Here is a 16,466-nt window from a genome sequence, read left to right as displayed (position 1 = left end):
GGTGCCATCACATTCATCCTCATGCCTGCTAAATTCGGGGTGAACTTTGGAAGTGGCAGTGGCCCAAATGGCCAGACACCCACAGTAAAATGTTTAAGTAAGATGCCTGCATAGAATAGTCACAGAATGAAACCCTATAGAGAAATGAGCAAACTACAACCACACCCAAGAACATCGAAGAATCTCACAAACATGATAGTGAACAAAGCAAGCAGATACCAAAGAACATAAAGCATATGATTCTATTTATACACAGTTTAAAAGCCAGCAAAACTAACAGTGCTGTTAGAAGTTAGGACAGTGGTGCCCGGGGCATGCTAGTGACCTGCAGGGAGTTCTTGACTGGGCTCTGGGGCACTGACCATGCTCTTTTCCTGGTCTGGGAGCTGGTCACACAGTGCATTCACTTTGTGAAAATTGATTGAGCTGTGTGCTTATGATCTGTGCTCCCTTTGGTATGCATGTTACTTAGATGAAGAACTTACCCAACTACCAAAAACACAAGAGAAAACAGAAAAGGAATCCTAGAGAAATGGCAATTGGCAAGATCACAGATATTACTTAAAGATGCCAAGCTTCTCTACTACTGCTATTTTCTGAACAATAAAGGGAAGAGGGAAACACACCTTTTGAAAAAAGAGGGGCTCCACCTGTAGAATGGGGAGCATCTCTGTGGTAAACACACGTCTTTTTTATTATTCCCTTTTCTCATTAGTCTTTCTAGTACTCACGGGTATATTGTTAACCTTTGCTCTTGAACATTTCCCTGCCCCCTCAGGCTCAGCTCCTATCTTCCCTAGTTGTAACCACACCTCCGTCTCCACCACCTTTTCAGAAATGTCTTCTCTGTGCTAGCCTTGTCCCAACACTCATCGTGCATCAACTCAGTGCCTCCCCAAGTTCCCCACCGGGTGGGTACAATTACATCATCTCCACCATACAGATGACAATGCTGAATTGAGAATGTTATCAAAGTCACTCAGCTCATAAAGAGTCTAGCTGGGGCTGACTGTGACTGTGAATCCGGCTGATGGGCAGGGGCTGTAGGTGTTAATGCTGGACAGTGGAGACAAGAGATGGCAGCCTGTGTTGGCCAAAGCCACCGGGAAGAATGTTAACCACCCCAGCATAAAGGGAAGGATCAGGACAGAGAGAGAGAACCAACCTAGATGACTAATGGGCAGCCCTTCCAAAGATGCCTACCCTTCAGGACAGAGGGAGTGGTCAGTGCTTTAGTCTTTTGAATTTTAAAGCCATTTTCATCTCCACGATCCCCTATTAAGACATAGCTAGTCCTGAGAATAGTCACAACAGACCTGTCTGGCAAGAGCAGGGCACAAAGTGGGGATCTGGCTCCTCATGTTGACGGAACATGATCCCAGAGATCTTTGGGAGGAGGTGGCACATGGAGAGAGTTTCTGGGCTGGGCCCAGAATGCAGGATTCCCAACTCCCAGCCTGATCTTCTTCCTACTGAATTGTGTGCTTCACAACTGGGTGCTAAATACCCTCTAAATAAATAGATGGAAGGACAGACGGGTGAATGAATGAATAGGATTTCAAAGCTCCAGAGCCATAGGCACAGCTGAATCACCCTGCCTCCCTGATGTTAGGATCCTGGGATGTGGGGAGATGAACAGAGGCTCTGGCAGAGGTGGGGAAAGTCCTCCCTGCCTCAGTTTCTGGCCTGGTCTCCACTGGTGAGGTGACCCCAATTTCTGTCCAACATGACATGGCACCCGCCTCCCAGTGATGTCATGAGTAGTGCCTGGCTTTACTCCACCCAGAGAGAGAATGTAGAGGCAGCATTGGAGGCTCCAATGCAGACAGCCACCTGTGTGTGACTGATTCACCATTCAACACCGAGTAAGTGCACCAAGCAGAAGCCTTGGTGGGGCAACATGGGGCAACAGGCACTTGGGAAGCAAGGACAGAAGGGAGACTCTGAAGGAGATGAGGGGTAGGAGCCCAGGTATTTTGTTCTCTTACATTCAGTTTAGATTCTAAACATTTTCTGAATCTACTTGTTTCTCTTCAGTGTCAAATAAGAATCCAAATATATTCTATATGTATGTCTACATACGTATTTCTTTACATATACACATTTATAAGTGTGGATACATAAGTGTATACATGTGTTCACCAAGCTCATGGAAAGTGTTAATAAGCTGAATTATCACCTGAACCTACTTGTTCTCAAAGTGTGGCCGCCAGTCCAGCAGCATCAGCATCACCCGTTAACTTGAAAAATCCTGACTCTCAGGCCCTGTCCTGCAGAATCAGTCTCTGGGGTGGGGCCTGGCAGCTTGTGTTTTAACCAGCCCTTCCAGGAAGTCGGAGGCAGGCTAACATCTGAGATCCTTGGCTTTACCCAGGAGAATATGAGGAACAGGTGGCTGAGTAGTAGCTAAGGAGCTATTATTCTGAGGGTCACTTTAGCAAAGGGAAAGATTTTCAGAAATGAAGGGCTCTCAAATGGTTGGTAAACTGAGGGAAATGTAACCAGGTAAATAGCAAATGAGCCCCAAGGCATCCAGTCCAGCACGGGAGACCCTCTGAGCAGTCACCACTCCTCAGGGACTCCCCCCCTCCCTGCAATGAGGACACCAAGGGCAGAGCTCCTCAATTCTTGGGTCCCTGGGTGAAGGAAGGTGCCGCTGAGTCAGGTGACATTAGGAACTAGGTGAAAAGGTAGAACCTCAAAGATGGAGGCTATATTATAAGACTTGGCTCGCTTCCCACTTATCCCCAGCATCAATGTCTTCTAGCCTCGTCCCGCTCATTTAGGTAGCTAGTGTCCCGAATGGGACAGCAACGGGTTTCTAACTGACATCCCCTTCACAGTGTATCTGTCTCTGAATAAGCCACTCTGGGCCATGGGGAGGGACAGGCGTGGGCCCTGACTGGCTATGGGATAAACTTTCCTAGCTCAGAGGGCTGGCAGATTAAACAAGGCCCATGAGGGGGCCCTCAGGAAGGCCAGAGAGAAATTATCCATCAGTATATGAGAGACGAGGGAAGAAAGAAGGCAGGAGACAGAGGAGACAATTGGACCAAGAGTTTCCTTCAGGCACCCCAAATGCCAAGTGCCTATTACCATGGTTTGGAGATGGCTCCTCTTCAAGCCTGAGAGCTCCCTACAAACCCATCACAAGGATAAACCCCAAAGTGTCCACCATCAAAGCTGCAGCTTTCCAGGAGATGTAAGAATGACACAGGTATGAAGTTGGAGAAGCAAAATCAATCTGTTCCCAGCATATCTACAGCCCTTACCATCAGAACCAAATGTGCCCCATTCCACAGGGAAACACCCCTGAGGAGGAGTCCTTTAACAGCTCCCTTTCACACTTGCTCCTTAACCTTCCAGGGAGGCCTTCTGGGAACAGAAGCCTGATGGATGAGCCCAACCTGAGAAAACGCTCTTTTCAGACAACCCACACAGGCCCTGACTGGATAGGGCTCATGTAGCAACCAGAGCTCCATTCTCCTCCAGCAAATTTATACCTCATTCTGTGAAAATGACATTTATTTGCTTCAGCTCAAACTCCCCCATTCACTCCCCAAGTCTGCAGATGGAAAGACTGGCTTGGAGTTAGAGAAAAATCCATTTTTAACCAAATGCTGGGTAGTCAGCCACTGAGAGGTCCAAATGCTCACCTTCCCCAGTGGTCTAGAGAAAGGCACAGAGTATGCAGAAACTTCTCCAACAAGGTACATGACAGAAACTTACAAATGTCTTTCAACATACTGACTTTTGAAAGCAGGCTCTATAAGGTCAGAATGTAGAGTTTGTTACAAGTGGATCTGCTCATTCCCTGACCAAAGGAAGTAAGTTTCTTGCCTTTCCAAAGACAAAAAAAAAAAAAGCATCTCATGATCCCTCCCTCCCACACGCCACTTCTGGTTCCCTCCCCTCCCTCCCTGGCCAGGATCTCAGGCCTGGATCCCAACTAATAGAAGATCACGTTCCCCGGAATTCTGCCCTCCCCAAGGGAATTTCTCCCATCCCAGGTCTTGAACAAAGATCCACGATGCATGTTTGATCTCTTCACGCTCCATTTTCATTAGTCCTTCACACTCGCCATCACTTAGAAAAATACAAACAGCATGGTTCAGTTTTAAGGTTAAGAACTGACAGTCTCCATAAACATTTTTACAATGGAAGCTGACTTATCCACTGCCAGGATTTGGTGTCTGTAGGAGGGGGTGAGGTGGGATGAAGGCAAGGAGTGAGTAGTAGAAGCCTTCAGTGTCAGAATGAGAGAACAAGTCCTGGGCATTAAGTACAGGTGAAAGACGCCCCTGTGGCATTGCTGGCAAAGAACTGGATTGGCCCATCTCTGGATAATTAAGGCATCGCAGGGAGAGACAGGGAAACCTGAGATGCAGCATACCCCAGGTATGCATTCCTGACTTATGGAAAATACAAAGCGATCAGTAGTCCTAAGCTGGGAGGTTGTATGTCATGAATATTAAAAGTGACCTAGGAAGAGGTTATAAAATCATCTCATTCTCAGGAAGAGACAGTGGGGTAAAATAGATGGATGCATAGTAGACCCAGAACTTAACCCACACTCCACCCTAAATCACCTCAAATATTTAAGAGCTGAACTTATCTGGGATTCATTTTGAATGGTGTGTGGGCAGATGCACCTCAGGACCTTTATTCATTTACTCACTCAACATGTAATTACTGAGAGGCAATTACTCTATTCCAAGGACTGGGAATGTGATGGTGAGAAGACATACCATTCTTGCCTTCATGGAGTTTCTAGTTTCTAGTAGGGGTTCCCATGTTTTGCTGTGCCTCCTGATGCCCAGGTCACACCCCAAACCATTTAAATCAGGGTGTTTGGAATAGGACCCGGATACTTTTCAAAGATCTCTAGGGGATTCCATTGTGCTGCTAAGTTTGGGAATCACTTAGGATTCTTTTTTTTTTTTTTTCCTCAAGTTAGTTAACATACAGTGTAGTCTTGGCTTTGGGAATAGAACCCAGTGATTCATCTCTTACATATGACACCCAGTGCTCATCCCCAAAAGTGCCCTTCTTAATGCCCATCACCCATTTAACCTCCCCCAACTCCCCCACACTTAGGTTCTTGACTGCGTTGCAGTGATTTGTCCCATCGATGAGCACCAAAGCTTGCCAATCATTTACCCTAGCAGCTCTTGCTCTGCCTTCTGAAGCTCCATGTGTCCACAAGAACTTCATCCTAATGTCTTCAGGACAAGTGCAAAATTCTGTGTAGCTCCCAAACGAGTTCCCTAACTACAAGTACTAGCCACATTCTTAAACGCTGGTAGGAGTACCTCCTTATTCCAAACCCTAAATCGGAACGCATTAGCCAGCACCTAATCTGATAATGGTATAAAATATTTGAGACCCAAGCCATCCCAGAAACTCTAAGCCTCCTGCTGCCATAGCTACAAGGTTATTTCATGGCATAAATCCTGGGAGCAGACTCCCAGGGGGTTTAAATCACCCGAAGTCTTTGTTAAGATAGAAAAAGAGAACTTGCTTGATAAGCCCTCTCCCTCTGTTCTCTCTGAGCTTTTATATCCCGTGTTCCCCTTCAAGCAATCAATGGAAAGCCATTATAGATTTTCTTGGACCTACTCCTGGATTTTCATCAATTTAGAAAGGAAACATTACATTAAGTCTTTTTCTGGAAGGCCCCAGGAATTTTCAAAAAATGAGAATAAAAGAAAAGAGAGAGAAAAAGGAGTTTGCTTTGAAGTTGCAATGAACGTGCCAGAGGAAACAAAACAAAACAAAACAAAAACCCAAAACCAAAACGATGGATCCTGAGAAAAATGTTGCAGAAGAAGGACTTCCCCTGCTTCCCATAGTGCGTTCTTAAGGCTGAAGTGGTCCCCACTCAAACGGCCAGCGCCTGCCAGTTGGCCAGCCCAGCAACATTCCACTATAGAGATTAAAACCAACTTTATGATTGTGGTGCAAATAATAAAGAGCCTGGCAGGGTTTCCTTCCAAAATGAAAGCTCATTTATTTTCCGAGGTGTATAATTTGGTTGTAAATGTTTCCTTTGGGCCAAAACATCCCAGATTGGGTTCTTGCCTGGAACACATCACTGCTTTGCTGGAGAAGAATGGCCTCCGTGTGGTCCTGCCGCATCCATCCACTCAGCATGGAGGGGTTCAAGTTGGCCTGCTCTTCTTCCCATCTGGAGGCAGCAGCCAGTCTGCTGGGCAGAACCAGACATGAGGAGGCAGGAGGCGCTGGGCCTGGACTGGCTGCACCAGCTCCCAAGCCCTGGTCCACCTATGAAATGGGCAGGCTCAACACTCACCCTCACTCATACCTGTTATGGTACTTCTTGATCGTGGGGAGAGTGGAAGATCATTAGAAGCCCTGTCCCCTGTAAGACCTGGCTTTTCTTCTAGGTCTTTGTGTCCTTATTTTGTTTATCTTTTCAAAAATTATCCTAAAAAAATCCACCCAGCAATGACTAATATTTGGATAAAGGCAAAGTCAGATTCTTTCCAGGGCTCATGGGCTGACCACATGTACTTAGGGCCAGAATTTGGACCGTGGTGTGTAGTCAATCTCACCCAAGTATAAACAGCTCTCTCTCCTATATAAGTAGCTTCAGAAATAGCAGCCCTTTCTACCAATTTCATGTTTATCAACTCTCTTCCTTATATCATATACTTTCACCCTATCTTCCACTTGTATCTTCATGGTAAATTCAAAGCCAGAGCTATGCTTTGTGGATAAATATATATTTATTGCACTTCCCCCCCCTCCCAAACAGCTGGTAACACAGAACAGGGAAACATCTTGTGGGATCAGAGGAATGGCATCAAAGTCATCCCTTCAGGATATCTGAAGTTGTTACTCTAACACTGGGATCAGCGCACAGAAAGGGGAGAGAGGTGGGCTGAAAGGAGAAACAAAATTAGTGCAGTTCACTGTAGGGAACACGAGAGGAACACTGGTAGAAATTAGTGTTATGGCACCTGGCTCAAGGGGTGAAGTTCAATGGTCTCACGTATTATGAAGTCACCTGCTGGGAAATGATGAAGCATGCTTTGGCTAAACCTAAGACCCTTCTGAGATTGACCTCAAAGCAGTATGTCAGGCACAATGTTACATAAAATAAAGTTGCTTTCTACAGAGTGTAGACACCTCACTGCTAAGATGAATGGCCCACCAACTTGTCAAAATTATATCAAATTTTCCAGCTGATCATGGCTTCTCTGAGTCAGTTCCCCCACCAGCTATGGGCAGTTCCCCTCAGCTTTTTGGATAATCACTTGCTGCTGGACGTTAGACTGCTAATTCAAGTGGAGAAACAAGAAATGTTCTTAAAGTGGAACCAAGGGATTAAATGCTAGAGGATAAAGGTTTCTGACAATTCACGAACAAAGAAATTACTAATATGAATAGGGCACCATAGCCTTAGTCTCAAGTAGCGAATTCCTTCAACACTTTTTGCTGCTGCCATCAACTACATGGCCCACCTGAAACTTGGAAATTCAGGTTCATACAGTATTTGGAAACCACAATACTGATGCAGGATGAAGAAGTCATAGAGGAAATTCTGACTTTCATCAGTATCAGACCCACCAAAGCAAAGGATTCAGACAATGCCTGTTGCATGAAAGTCATTTTTGCACTGTGGTTAGGCAGTTTTATTCTAGGACACACACATTATACTGAGATAAAAGAGAAACCAAGATCTGACTTTTTGAAAAAACATAATTCTTTCCTACTTCACTACCTTATGTCAATACATCTGAGCCTCTGGGGCTGTAAGTCACTTCCTGTCATGGTCAAGTTACATCTCCTTTATGAAGCTTTCAATATTTTTCACAGTTCCCAGGTGCAAACATGACTTGGCTGAAAGTCATTTTGAATTCAGAATATTGCCTACAGAGGTCTGGATAGTGGGTTTTGAGAAATAATTACCCTTCATGCCTGAGTCTCTCTTTTAAGTTGCTCCTCCTCCTACACACACACACACACACACACACACACACACACACACATCACATATACTTTTCCTGACAGAAATGCCTGTGGTTCCAGCCAAGGCATCTGGCAAAGTCTCTCGGGTCACTGGAACCCTCTTGACCTGTGCAAACTACAAGCTGCATGATAACTTACTTTATCACATAGTCAGAAGTGAATCAGGGGACAGCAACACACACACACATACACACACACACACACACACACACACACACACACACACACGGTGACATTTAAAAGCACAGTGTTTCCTGATGCTGCTTTTTGGGGTAAGTTGGAAAGGTTAATTCATGGAGGAACAAGAAATTGCAGATTCAGGGCCCCCTCCTACTCCTGATGGTCTTTTATTTATTTATTTAAAAAATCTCTGTTCTACTTCCTCCTTTGCCCTGGGATGGTTAAAAAAACTCGAAAGAATAAAACATTTATTACAATACAGGGGTTGGTGAGTGACTGTGAATCATCTCACTAAAAAAATCAGGTCAAGCTAAGTAGTTTTACATTTAAAAGAAAAAATCAGATCTGAATGGAGAAGCCCGAATTAGTCATTTCCTTCTTATAGGTCAGGGCATTGGAACTTGGGAACTTAATTGGGGCTCTGTCATTGTCATCAAGTAGGTCAATTTTCTGGGTGTCAGTTTCCTCATCTATGAAATGAAAATAAAAACACCCACTTTGTCTTCCCAAATACAGTGAAGGCATTTCGGAAAGCACATACTAATGGACAGAGCAAATTTCATTGAACATGTGCTATATGCAGGGGCTACACCATGTGCCCTGGGGGTATAAAAGAGAAGCAAGCTACTGTGTCTGCTCTTAAGACCCTTACCCTGTTTTGGCAGGCAGAGGCGGGGGAGTAGAGATGTTTCACACCCTCAGATAATTATATATAAGGAAGAATGCAATCGTCACTTAATGAATGTACAATGTTATAAGGTTACAATGTTATAAGGGTTCAGAAATGGCCTGACAGTTCATAGAAAAACTGTTGTGGCTTGTCCAGAATTTTCACAGCTGGAAAGAGGGAGGAAGGTAGTATTCGCCGAGGGAATGGTCTGAGCAGAGAGGCAAAAGAGCATGGGGAGGGCACAAGGACAAATAAGCGTCCAATTTGGCTGCAAATATAGCCTATAAAGCAAAGAGTGAGAAAAGTTGATTAATTCCAGATATGCAGTTCCTCAATACCTGGTCTGAGGTGAGGAACAGGAGAAACCATTGGAGGTTCTTAAGCTATGGAGCACAACAATTTTTAAGAAAATTAATGTGAGTATTACATTTTGAATAGGCAAGAGAAATCAGAATGAAAAGTAAGGAGATCGTGAGAAGGATCCACACGAGACAGTGAAGGGGAATTATCCACTGGGACAAATAGGAATTGGCAGGGACCCAGATACATGTGGAGAGGAGTGTGGAAGGCAGCTTCTGAAGGGCCCTCAGTGGTCCCATCTACTGGAATTCACACTTCTGTGCAATCTTCCATTCCTTTGAGGGTAGGATGGAACATGTAACTTAGCTTCTAACAAATAGGATATGACAAAAGTGATGGGACGTCACTGAGATTAGGTTACAAAAGACCATGGGTTTTGTCTTGCTCACAATGTCTTTCTGGCTTTACTCACTGTTTGCTCAGATTAAGCAAGCTGCCGTATTTGAGATCCTCTATGGGGAGGCCCCTGGAATGGAACTTTGGGCGCCCTCTGCTCACAGCCCATGAGAAACTGAATCTTGCCAATAAGCAAGTCAGTAAACCTGGAAGCCAGTCCTCCTCCAGCCATGTCTTGAGATGACTGTTGTCCTGTCTGATAAACTTGATTGTGACCCTGCATCAGAGGTGCCCAGCTAAGCTGTGCCTGAGTTTCCGACCCACTGAAAATCTGAGATAATAAATGTCTTTTTTAAGCTGCTAAATTTTGTAATAAGAGATAACTAATACAGGGAGGAAGATACTTAACTGGCGTGGAGATAGTGGGGGACAAATGCTCTTTGAGATTAAAATCCCAGCCTCATGGCCCAAAGTGGTACACAGTCTCTTTTCTAGGCTTTGTGGATTTTAGAAACTTTTCATAAAAAGAAACCTCTCCACCACCCTCTTTTTTTCACTGGTTCCTAGAGCTGATGAAGGAAACATGACTTGATTTTTGATTTCAAGCAACTCAGGGGGGCATTCCAGTAGAAAAACCAGCAGGAAATTAATGCCATACATACTAGGCAAGGCAGATGCTTCTAAATCTGACATTTAGGTGAAACACACCTTTCCTTTTGCCCTCTTTTGCTTTTGCATTGGCAGTTTGGTTTTAGGAGCCTGGTAAGGGGAATGTATTCTCTCAATATAAAATGCATCACCCCACCAATGCATTTGTGGCACCAAAATACTTGAATGATAGTTAACAAAAAAACTTGGCCAAGGGATTTTTAAGAAATTATATTCTCTCTTCATTTGTGTTTGAATTACAGCAGTATGTAGCAAAGCTAATATCATGCCTGTGAACTATGGAATGAACTTTCATGTTAAACCTTTTAAATATGTTTTTACATGGAATGCGATTACTTGTAATTAAATTCTTTTTGCTGGTCTTCTTGTAGTCAAGAAAACTGCCTTACCACATAGCTTGCAGGACATAAGGACATACAATGTCTAAGGAGGTAACCACATTCTGTTTTTATTAGCTAAGGCTTTTTTCCCCTCATAATGACATCCTCCATCTTCCACAGTAGTGGGAAACAGAGCCTCTGAACTTGAGCTTGACACCTAGGTGAGACCTGTAGTCATCACTGTGGTGAGAGACTGCCACCTGCAAACCAGTCAGAGATGAGCTGTTCTGGATCAGCTCTCCTCCTCATATAGACTTCATTCTAAGAAAATGAGCTTGCATTTAGTACAAGGTTGAGGCATATTTTCTTTCTGCATGAGTTTACCACGCTTGTCTGAGAGTGAAGGGGAAGACAGCAAAGTACAATTTGGGTTTGTCCATGAGTGTGACCTTTCTGAACTGCTAATGGGCTCTGTCTCTCACCTGCAGGTGGATCAACCCCTCCTCCATGGAAGCTGTGGTAAATAGATGAGTATTCCCTTCTGAAAATTCCATGAGCATTGAGACTTATCTCCATTCCACTAAAGCAAACACATAATCTGGATAATTGAGAAAATAAGTCCATCTTCCTTTCAAACATCTAACTATTTGGGGGAAACTGCACCTGCTACTCTAACTGCAGAAATACTGTGAATTCAATCCAACTGTATTCCCAATTAAGTGGGTTATAGCAACTTCTACCTAAACTATCTTTTGCTGATTAGTATCTGGATAAATATTCACAACACAATTAAATGCTTAGAGGTGATGGCTGTGGCTTGAAATTTGGGGCACGCTTAATTTCTTCCTTAGGTTTTGGTGCTGGGCAAGGACTAAGTTTTTTCTTGACTACATGTCTTATATTCTGAGAAGTCATGGACTGCATGGTAATTAATGGTCAATTATTGGTCAGGCAATGAGACAAACCCAAAGGTGAGGCAGGAAGAAGACATGAAGCTGAGAGCACAGGCTCAAGTGTACACAGACGTGCACACACAGAGTCTCAAAGCATAAGGCACATTGAGTAATAAGGCAGAGATGGCTAGCTGTCCACCAAAAATATGTACACTTGCTCCAAAGTGGAGGCCGCCAGGGAATGAATTTCCCAGCCACCTTGTATCAAGGTATGACTGATATGAACAGAAGTGACGTGTATAATTTCTAAGCTGGGACTATTAAGGAGACATAGTGCCTCCATCAGTCTGAGTCCCTGAATGACTGCATGGAACCGGCCACTAAGAAAGCTGAAGAGGATAGAAGTTGAATGTTGTGTCCAGGACCACAGCTGGTTGGTGGCAGAGTAGGGATTCAAACCCATGGTCTGATTTTCAAGGCAAGAGCTCTTTCTGACAATTAAAAAGGAAATTTTGCCTGAACCTACTGTGGGGCATAGTGGTCATAGAGACTGAAAGTATGGACTCGGGGATCCAGGCAGCCAGGGTTCAAATCCTGCCTCTACCTCTACTAATTGTGTGACTTGGACAAGTTATTTAACTGTATAGTGTAAAACAGAGTTAATAATAGTGCCTGTTCATGGTGTTGTTTTGAGGATTGAATAAATTAACATTCATCACATGCTTAGAAAAGTGCTTGACTCATAGTAAGTGCTATATAGGTGTTTGATAAAACCAGGTAGATAGAATCAGGTGAGTTCTGTATAACTACCAGCTTAACCAATACCACACTGAACACTAAAGGATCTCAAGCTATCGCTGCCAACCCCACCTTGTGAGACCTAAGTAACCCCATCCCTCATCTAATGCCTTTACACCAAACCAAATAATCACAGAAACAAGAACCCAGAGGCCACCATGCCATTAAGAAAAGGGTGTCAAGAGAAGCTCAAGACCATTCCCATTATGGTTTCTTTAGCTTCCACTGAGCGATCTCCCATGACCATATGCTCTCCATCCCATACAGCTTTAAACATTTCGTAATTGAACTCAACCTGTCCCCCTCCACCCTCTGAAACCCTTGTAAGACTTTCATTCCATGATAAACTATCTCCTCTCATTGTCAACTTCTTGACTTTTCCTTCAACCTCCTCCTATGTCTTCCTGGTCCCCATACCTGCTTTCTGACCATTTCTTTCCCCTTCTTCCTGAAAAACAAAACCAAAAACACATAAACAAACTCTGCTCCTTTCAGGATGATGGCTGTTCTAGTTGCTATTGTGATCATTTTTCCTCATTTATTGAAAATGTAAACTTCTGGCTCAGTCTTCTTCACCAATCTCATCTGTTGTCCTATTTAGTAACTTCAACATCCATACAGATGGCCCTCCTAGCCCCTTGATCTCTCACCACCAACAACCTTTTCCTCCACTGTATCTCAGCCACCCTCTGCCCAAGACCTTCCATCAGCAAATCTTCTACACAAAGGTACTTCCCGTCCTGTTAGCTCATTTCCCTAGTTTTAAACTCACTGAGATCCCTAGTCTTCTACCATTTTCTCACCGCCCTTCAGCTTTCTATTTTACTTTCTTTCTTATTTAGCACATGGTTGTATATATATATATATATATATATATATATATATATATATATATAAACCATTTCTTTGTAACTCCCCACGACTCTCCTGGCCTCCTCTCCCTCTGATCTATTTCATGGGCAAAACCTCAGTTCTGGTTGAATCCAATTATCCAACTTCCCTATCTATGTTAGTAGCCAAGCACATGGATGATGGGAAAAATACAATAGCTCAACTTTATTTTTTAAAATTTTATTAATGTTTATTTAGTTTTGAGAGAGAGACAGAGACAGAGACAGAGCACAAGCAGGGAGGGGCAGAGAGAGAGGGAGACACAGAATCTGAAGCAGGCTCCAGGCTCTGAGCTATCAGCACAGAGCCAATGTAGGGCTTGAACCCACGAGCTGTGAGATCATGACCTGAGCTGAAGTTAGACACTTAACTGACTGAGCCATCCAGGCACCCCACAATAGCTCAACTTTAAAACCTGGTCTGTTTCCCATGTTCTCAAACCTCAAACAAGTATTCAGCACTGTTCCAAAATTGACGGCCCTTCCCTCACAATTTTGCCTTCTCTGTTATCCAAGATGACTATTTCATATCTACTCTCTCCAAATCCCCTACTCTTCCTCACTGACCTCACTGCATATTCCATTGAAGGAACAGGAGCTTTCTTCATCCATGAGAGTTGTATGGTTAACTCTCATATACTCACACTATATCTACACTCCTAACTGCATAGTTCATCTTCTTCTTCTTTTCAACTATTGCATGGAACAATCATCCCTGCTTCTATCAAAGGTCAATTCCCATACACAGATTCTTGCTTTCTTGATCAATTTACCCCTCAGCCCTTCCCTCTCAATCTGTCACCATTCATTTTCCCCTTTTTACTGGCTCAGTCTCAGCATCAGTGATGCCCTGGTATCTCTGATCTTAAAACAAATGAACCAGAGCGTCCAACTTTGGCTCAGATCATGATCTCACAGTTCGTGAGTTCAAGCTCCGTGTCGGGCTCTGTGCTGACAGCTCAGAGCCTGGAGCCTGCTTCTGATTCTGTGTCTCCCTCTCTCTCTTCCCCTCCCTTGCTTGTGCTCGCTCACTCTCCTTCTCTCTTCTCTCTCTCTCCCTCTCTCAAAATAAATTAAAAATAAAATAAAATGTTAAAAAAAAACCCCAAATGAACAAAATACCCTCCCTTAACCCCAAGTCTACATGGTTCCCCTTCATGGCAAAGCTTCCCTAAGACTTAATTATAGATGTTGTTTTTTTATTTTTATTTTTTATGTTACTTTAGAGAGAGAGAGAGAGAGAGAGAGAGAGAGAGTACATGAGTGGGGAAGAGTGACGGGAGAGGGAGAGAGAGAATGAATGAATGAATCTTAAGCAGGGTCCACCCTCAGGGCTTGATCCCATGATCCTGGGGGATCATAAGCTGAGTTGAAATCAAGAGTTGGACACTCAACTGACTGAGCCACCCAGGTGCCCCTAGATTCTGTTTCTTCTTCTTCACCCACCTTTGCTACTTTACCCAGTAGAGGCTGGTATCAATTCCCATTCTTCTTAAACTGCTCTCATCAAGGCTTTCAACAATGGCCATGATGCCCAGTTGAATGGGCACTTCTCTGTCTTCATCTTTGCTCTCACAGCAGCATTCAAAATAACTCCTTCCTTAAGGCATTCTCCTCCCTTGTTGTCCGTGACACAACTCTTGGTTCTCCTCCTATCACTTGGTAGGACATCTCAGTCTCGGTTCCCAGTCTATTTGACCACTTCTCTGCTCATCATCTTCCCTTGGATGTCCCACAGGCATCTCAAATTCTATACATTCAATATAGATCCACTGATATGTATGCCCCCCCCCCATAAAACTGGAAGTTATCTTTGACTCCTCAGTTTTTCAACTCTGAAATATAACCCATTAGCACATCCCGTTGGCTCTGTGTCAGAACGGTGTCTTGCATCCATCTACTTCTTCACATGTTAGTCCACGTCCCTTCATGTCTTGCCTGGATTATTTTGTTACAAAACCTCCTAACATGTCCGCACCCCTCCAACCCATTCTCCACAAATCAGACAGAGCCATCATCCAAAATCTCTTTAATGACTCCTTCCTTGCTGATCTCAAAAGCACAGCTATATCTTTTATCATGACCTACAAGGCTCCACCCTCTTCTACAAATTCTAAAATCACTTTTTCCTTTATACTTACTCCCTTTCTCCAGTCTTTTTTCTGTCCCTTAGTCAAGTCAAAGTTTCCCACCTCAAGGTTTTGGTGTGTGGGATTACATTGCCTGAACTGCTCTCCTCCTAGTTCTTTGCAAAGATAGCCCTGTCTTATTCTTCAGCTCCAGGCTTCAGTGTCACTCTTCCACCAAGTCCTTCCTTGGCCACACTCTTTTAGTAGGTACCCGCAGGTATTCCCTATCTTTGCTCCCTGTTCATGTCCTGCTGGCACTTATTACCATCTACTTTACCATCTATTACTTTACCATCTATTACTATTATTGCTAAGCACCTATTACCATCTACTTTACATCTATTACTTTACTTATGAATTAATTCTTCTCAATCTCCCCTTCCAGAGCATAAGCTTGTACTCTGTTGAATCTCCAGTGTCTAGCACAATGCCTGCATATAGGAGACACTCAATATGTAAGTGTTAAATGAATGAATGGAATAATGGGATGCTTACTATATAGTCAGGCTATGCTCTATACTTCTATGTACATTATGTCCTTTACCTGACTGCAACCTGGTATCTGAAATAAAGCTACAATTCATGTTCATTGAATTTCCTTTCAGCTCTCATAACAACCTAACAATAACTATAATATCAGAGCCTGGGCACTTTAGATGTACATATGCTCCAGTTCTCTTAAAGATGTCCAGAAATGGGAGGTTGTGTGGCTTCCTGAAAGAGGACTGGCCTACGAGTTGGTCAACCTGGAATGAGTAGTATAGTCTTGAGGAAGTTCTTTCATTTCTCTGGGTTTTGGATTCCTCATGCAAGAAATGAGAGGTTGGGACTTAGTTTTCCAGGGGTCTTGCTGACAACAAAATTCTAGTGTTTGGTGAGTGCCTGCAACCTGCCTTTTAAGTAGAGCACCTCATCATGGTTGTGGGGGGTAGCACAGAGCTTAGATAAAGCCCTGGTTCAACCAAGTGAGCAGGGCAGTGACCATGCCTGCAACCACATGCTGTGACCCTGGCATACACCTGTCATATGCCCCCGTATCTTGATGGCACAAGAAGCGCTTCACTTAGATTGTTAGGACCAAGAACCTTCCAGGGCACAGCCATAGCAATTCTCCTGACAGCATCCACCTGTCCTTGAGTCTCAAGGGGGAGCCCACAGATGGCTCCCTGATGTTGCTTCAGGCTGAACATCTGGGATTTTGCGGGTGCTGAGTTTTTCTTTTAAAA

General features: G+C 43.8%; 1 protein-coding gene across 3 annotated transcripts in view; it reads right to left on the bottom strand.

Moving 5' to 3' along the window:
* The window catches only part of ISM1 (isthmin 1), a 74,628-nt gene that overhangs the window by 40,860 nt on the left and 17,302 nt on the right, over window positions 1-16,466 (bottom strand). Inside the window, exon 2 of one of the 3 annotated variants that reach the window (XM_047852077.1) lies at window positions 6,082-6,205. The exons of the other annotated variants lie outside the window; for them this stretch is intronic. Coding sequence (XP_047708033.1) covers window positions 6,082-6,153 — 72 coding nt within the window. The 5' untranslated portion in view covers window positions 6,154-6,205. The remainder of the gene's footprint in view (window positions 1-6,081; window positions 6,206-16,466) is intronic. 3 annotated transcript variants of the gene reach the window in all.

The sequence above is a fragment of the Prionailurus viverrinus genome, chromosome A3, assembly GCF_022837055.1.
Source record: "Prionailurus viverrinus isolate Anna chromosome A3, UM_Priviv_1.0, whole genome shotgun sequence".
Classification (NCBI taxonomy): Eukaryota; Metazoa; Chordata; class Mammalia; order Carnivora; family Felidae; genus Prionailurus; species Prionailurus viverrinus.
Note: the sequence above shows the minus strand (reverse complement) of the source record. Positions and strands in the feature narration are given on the sequence as shown.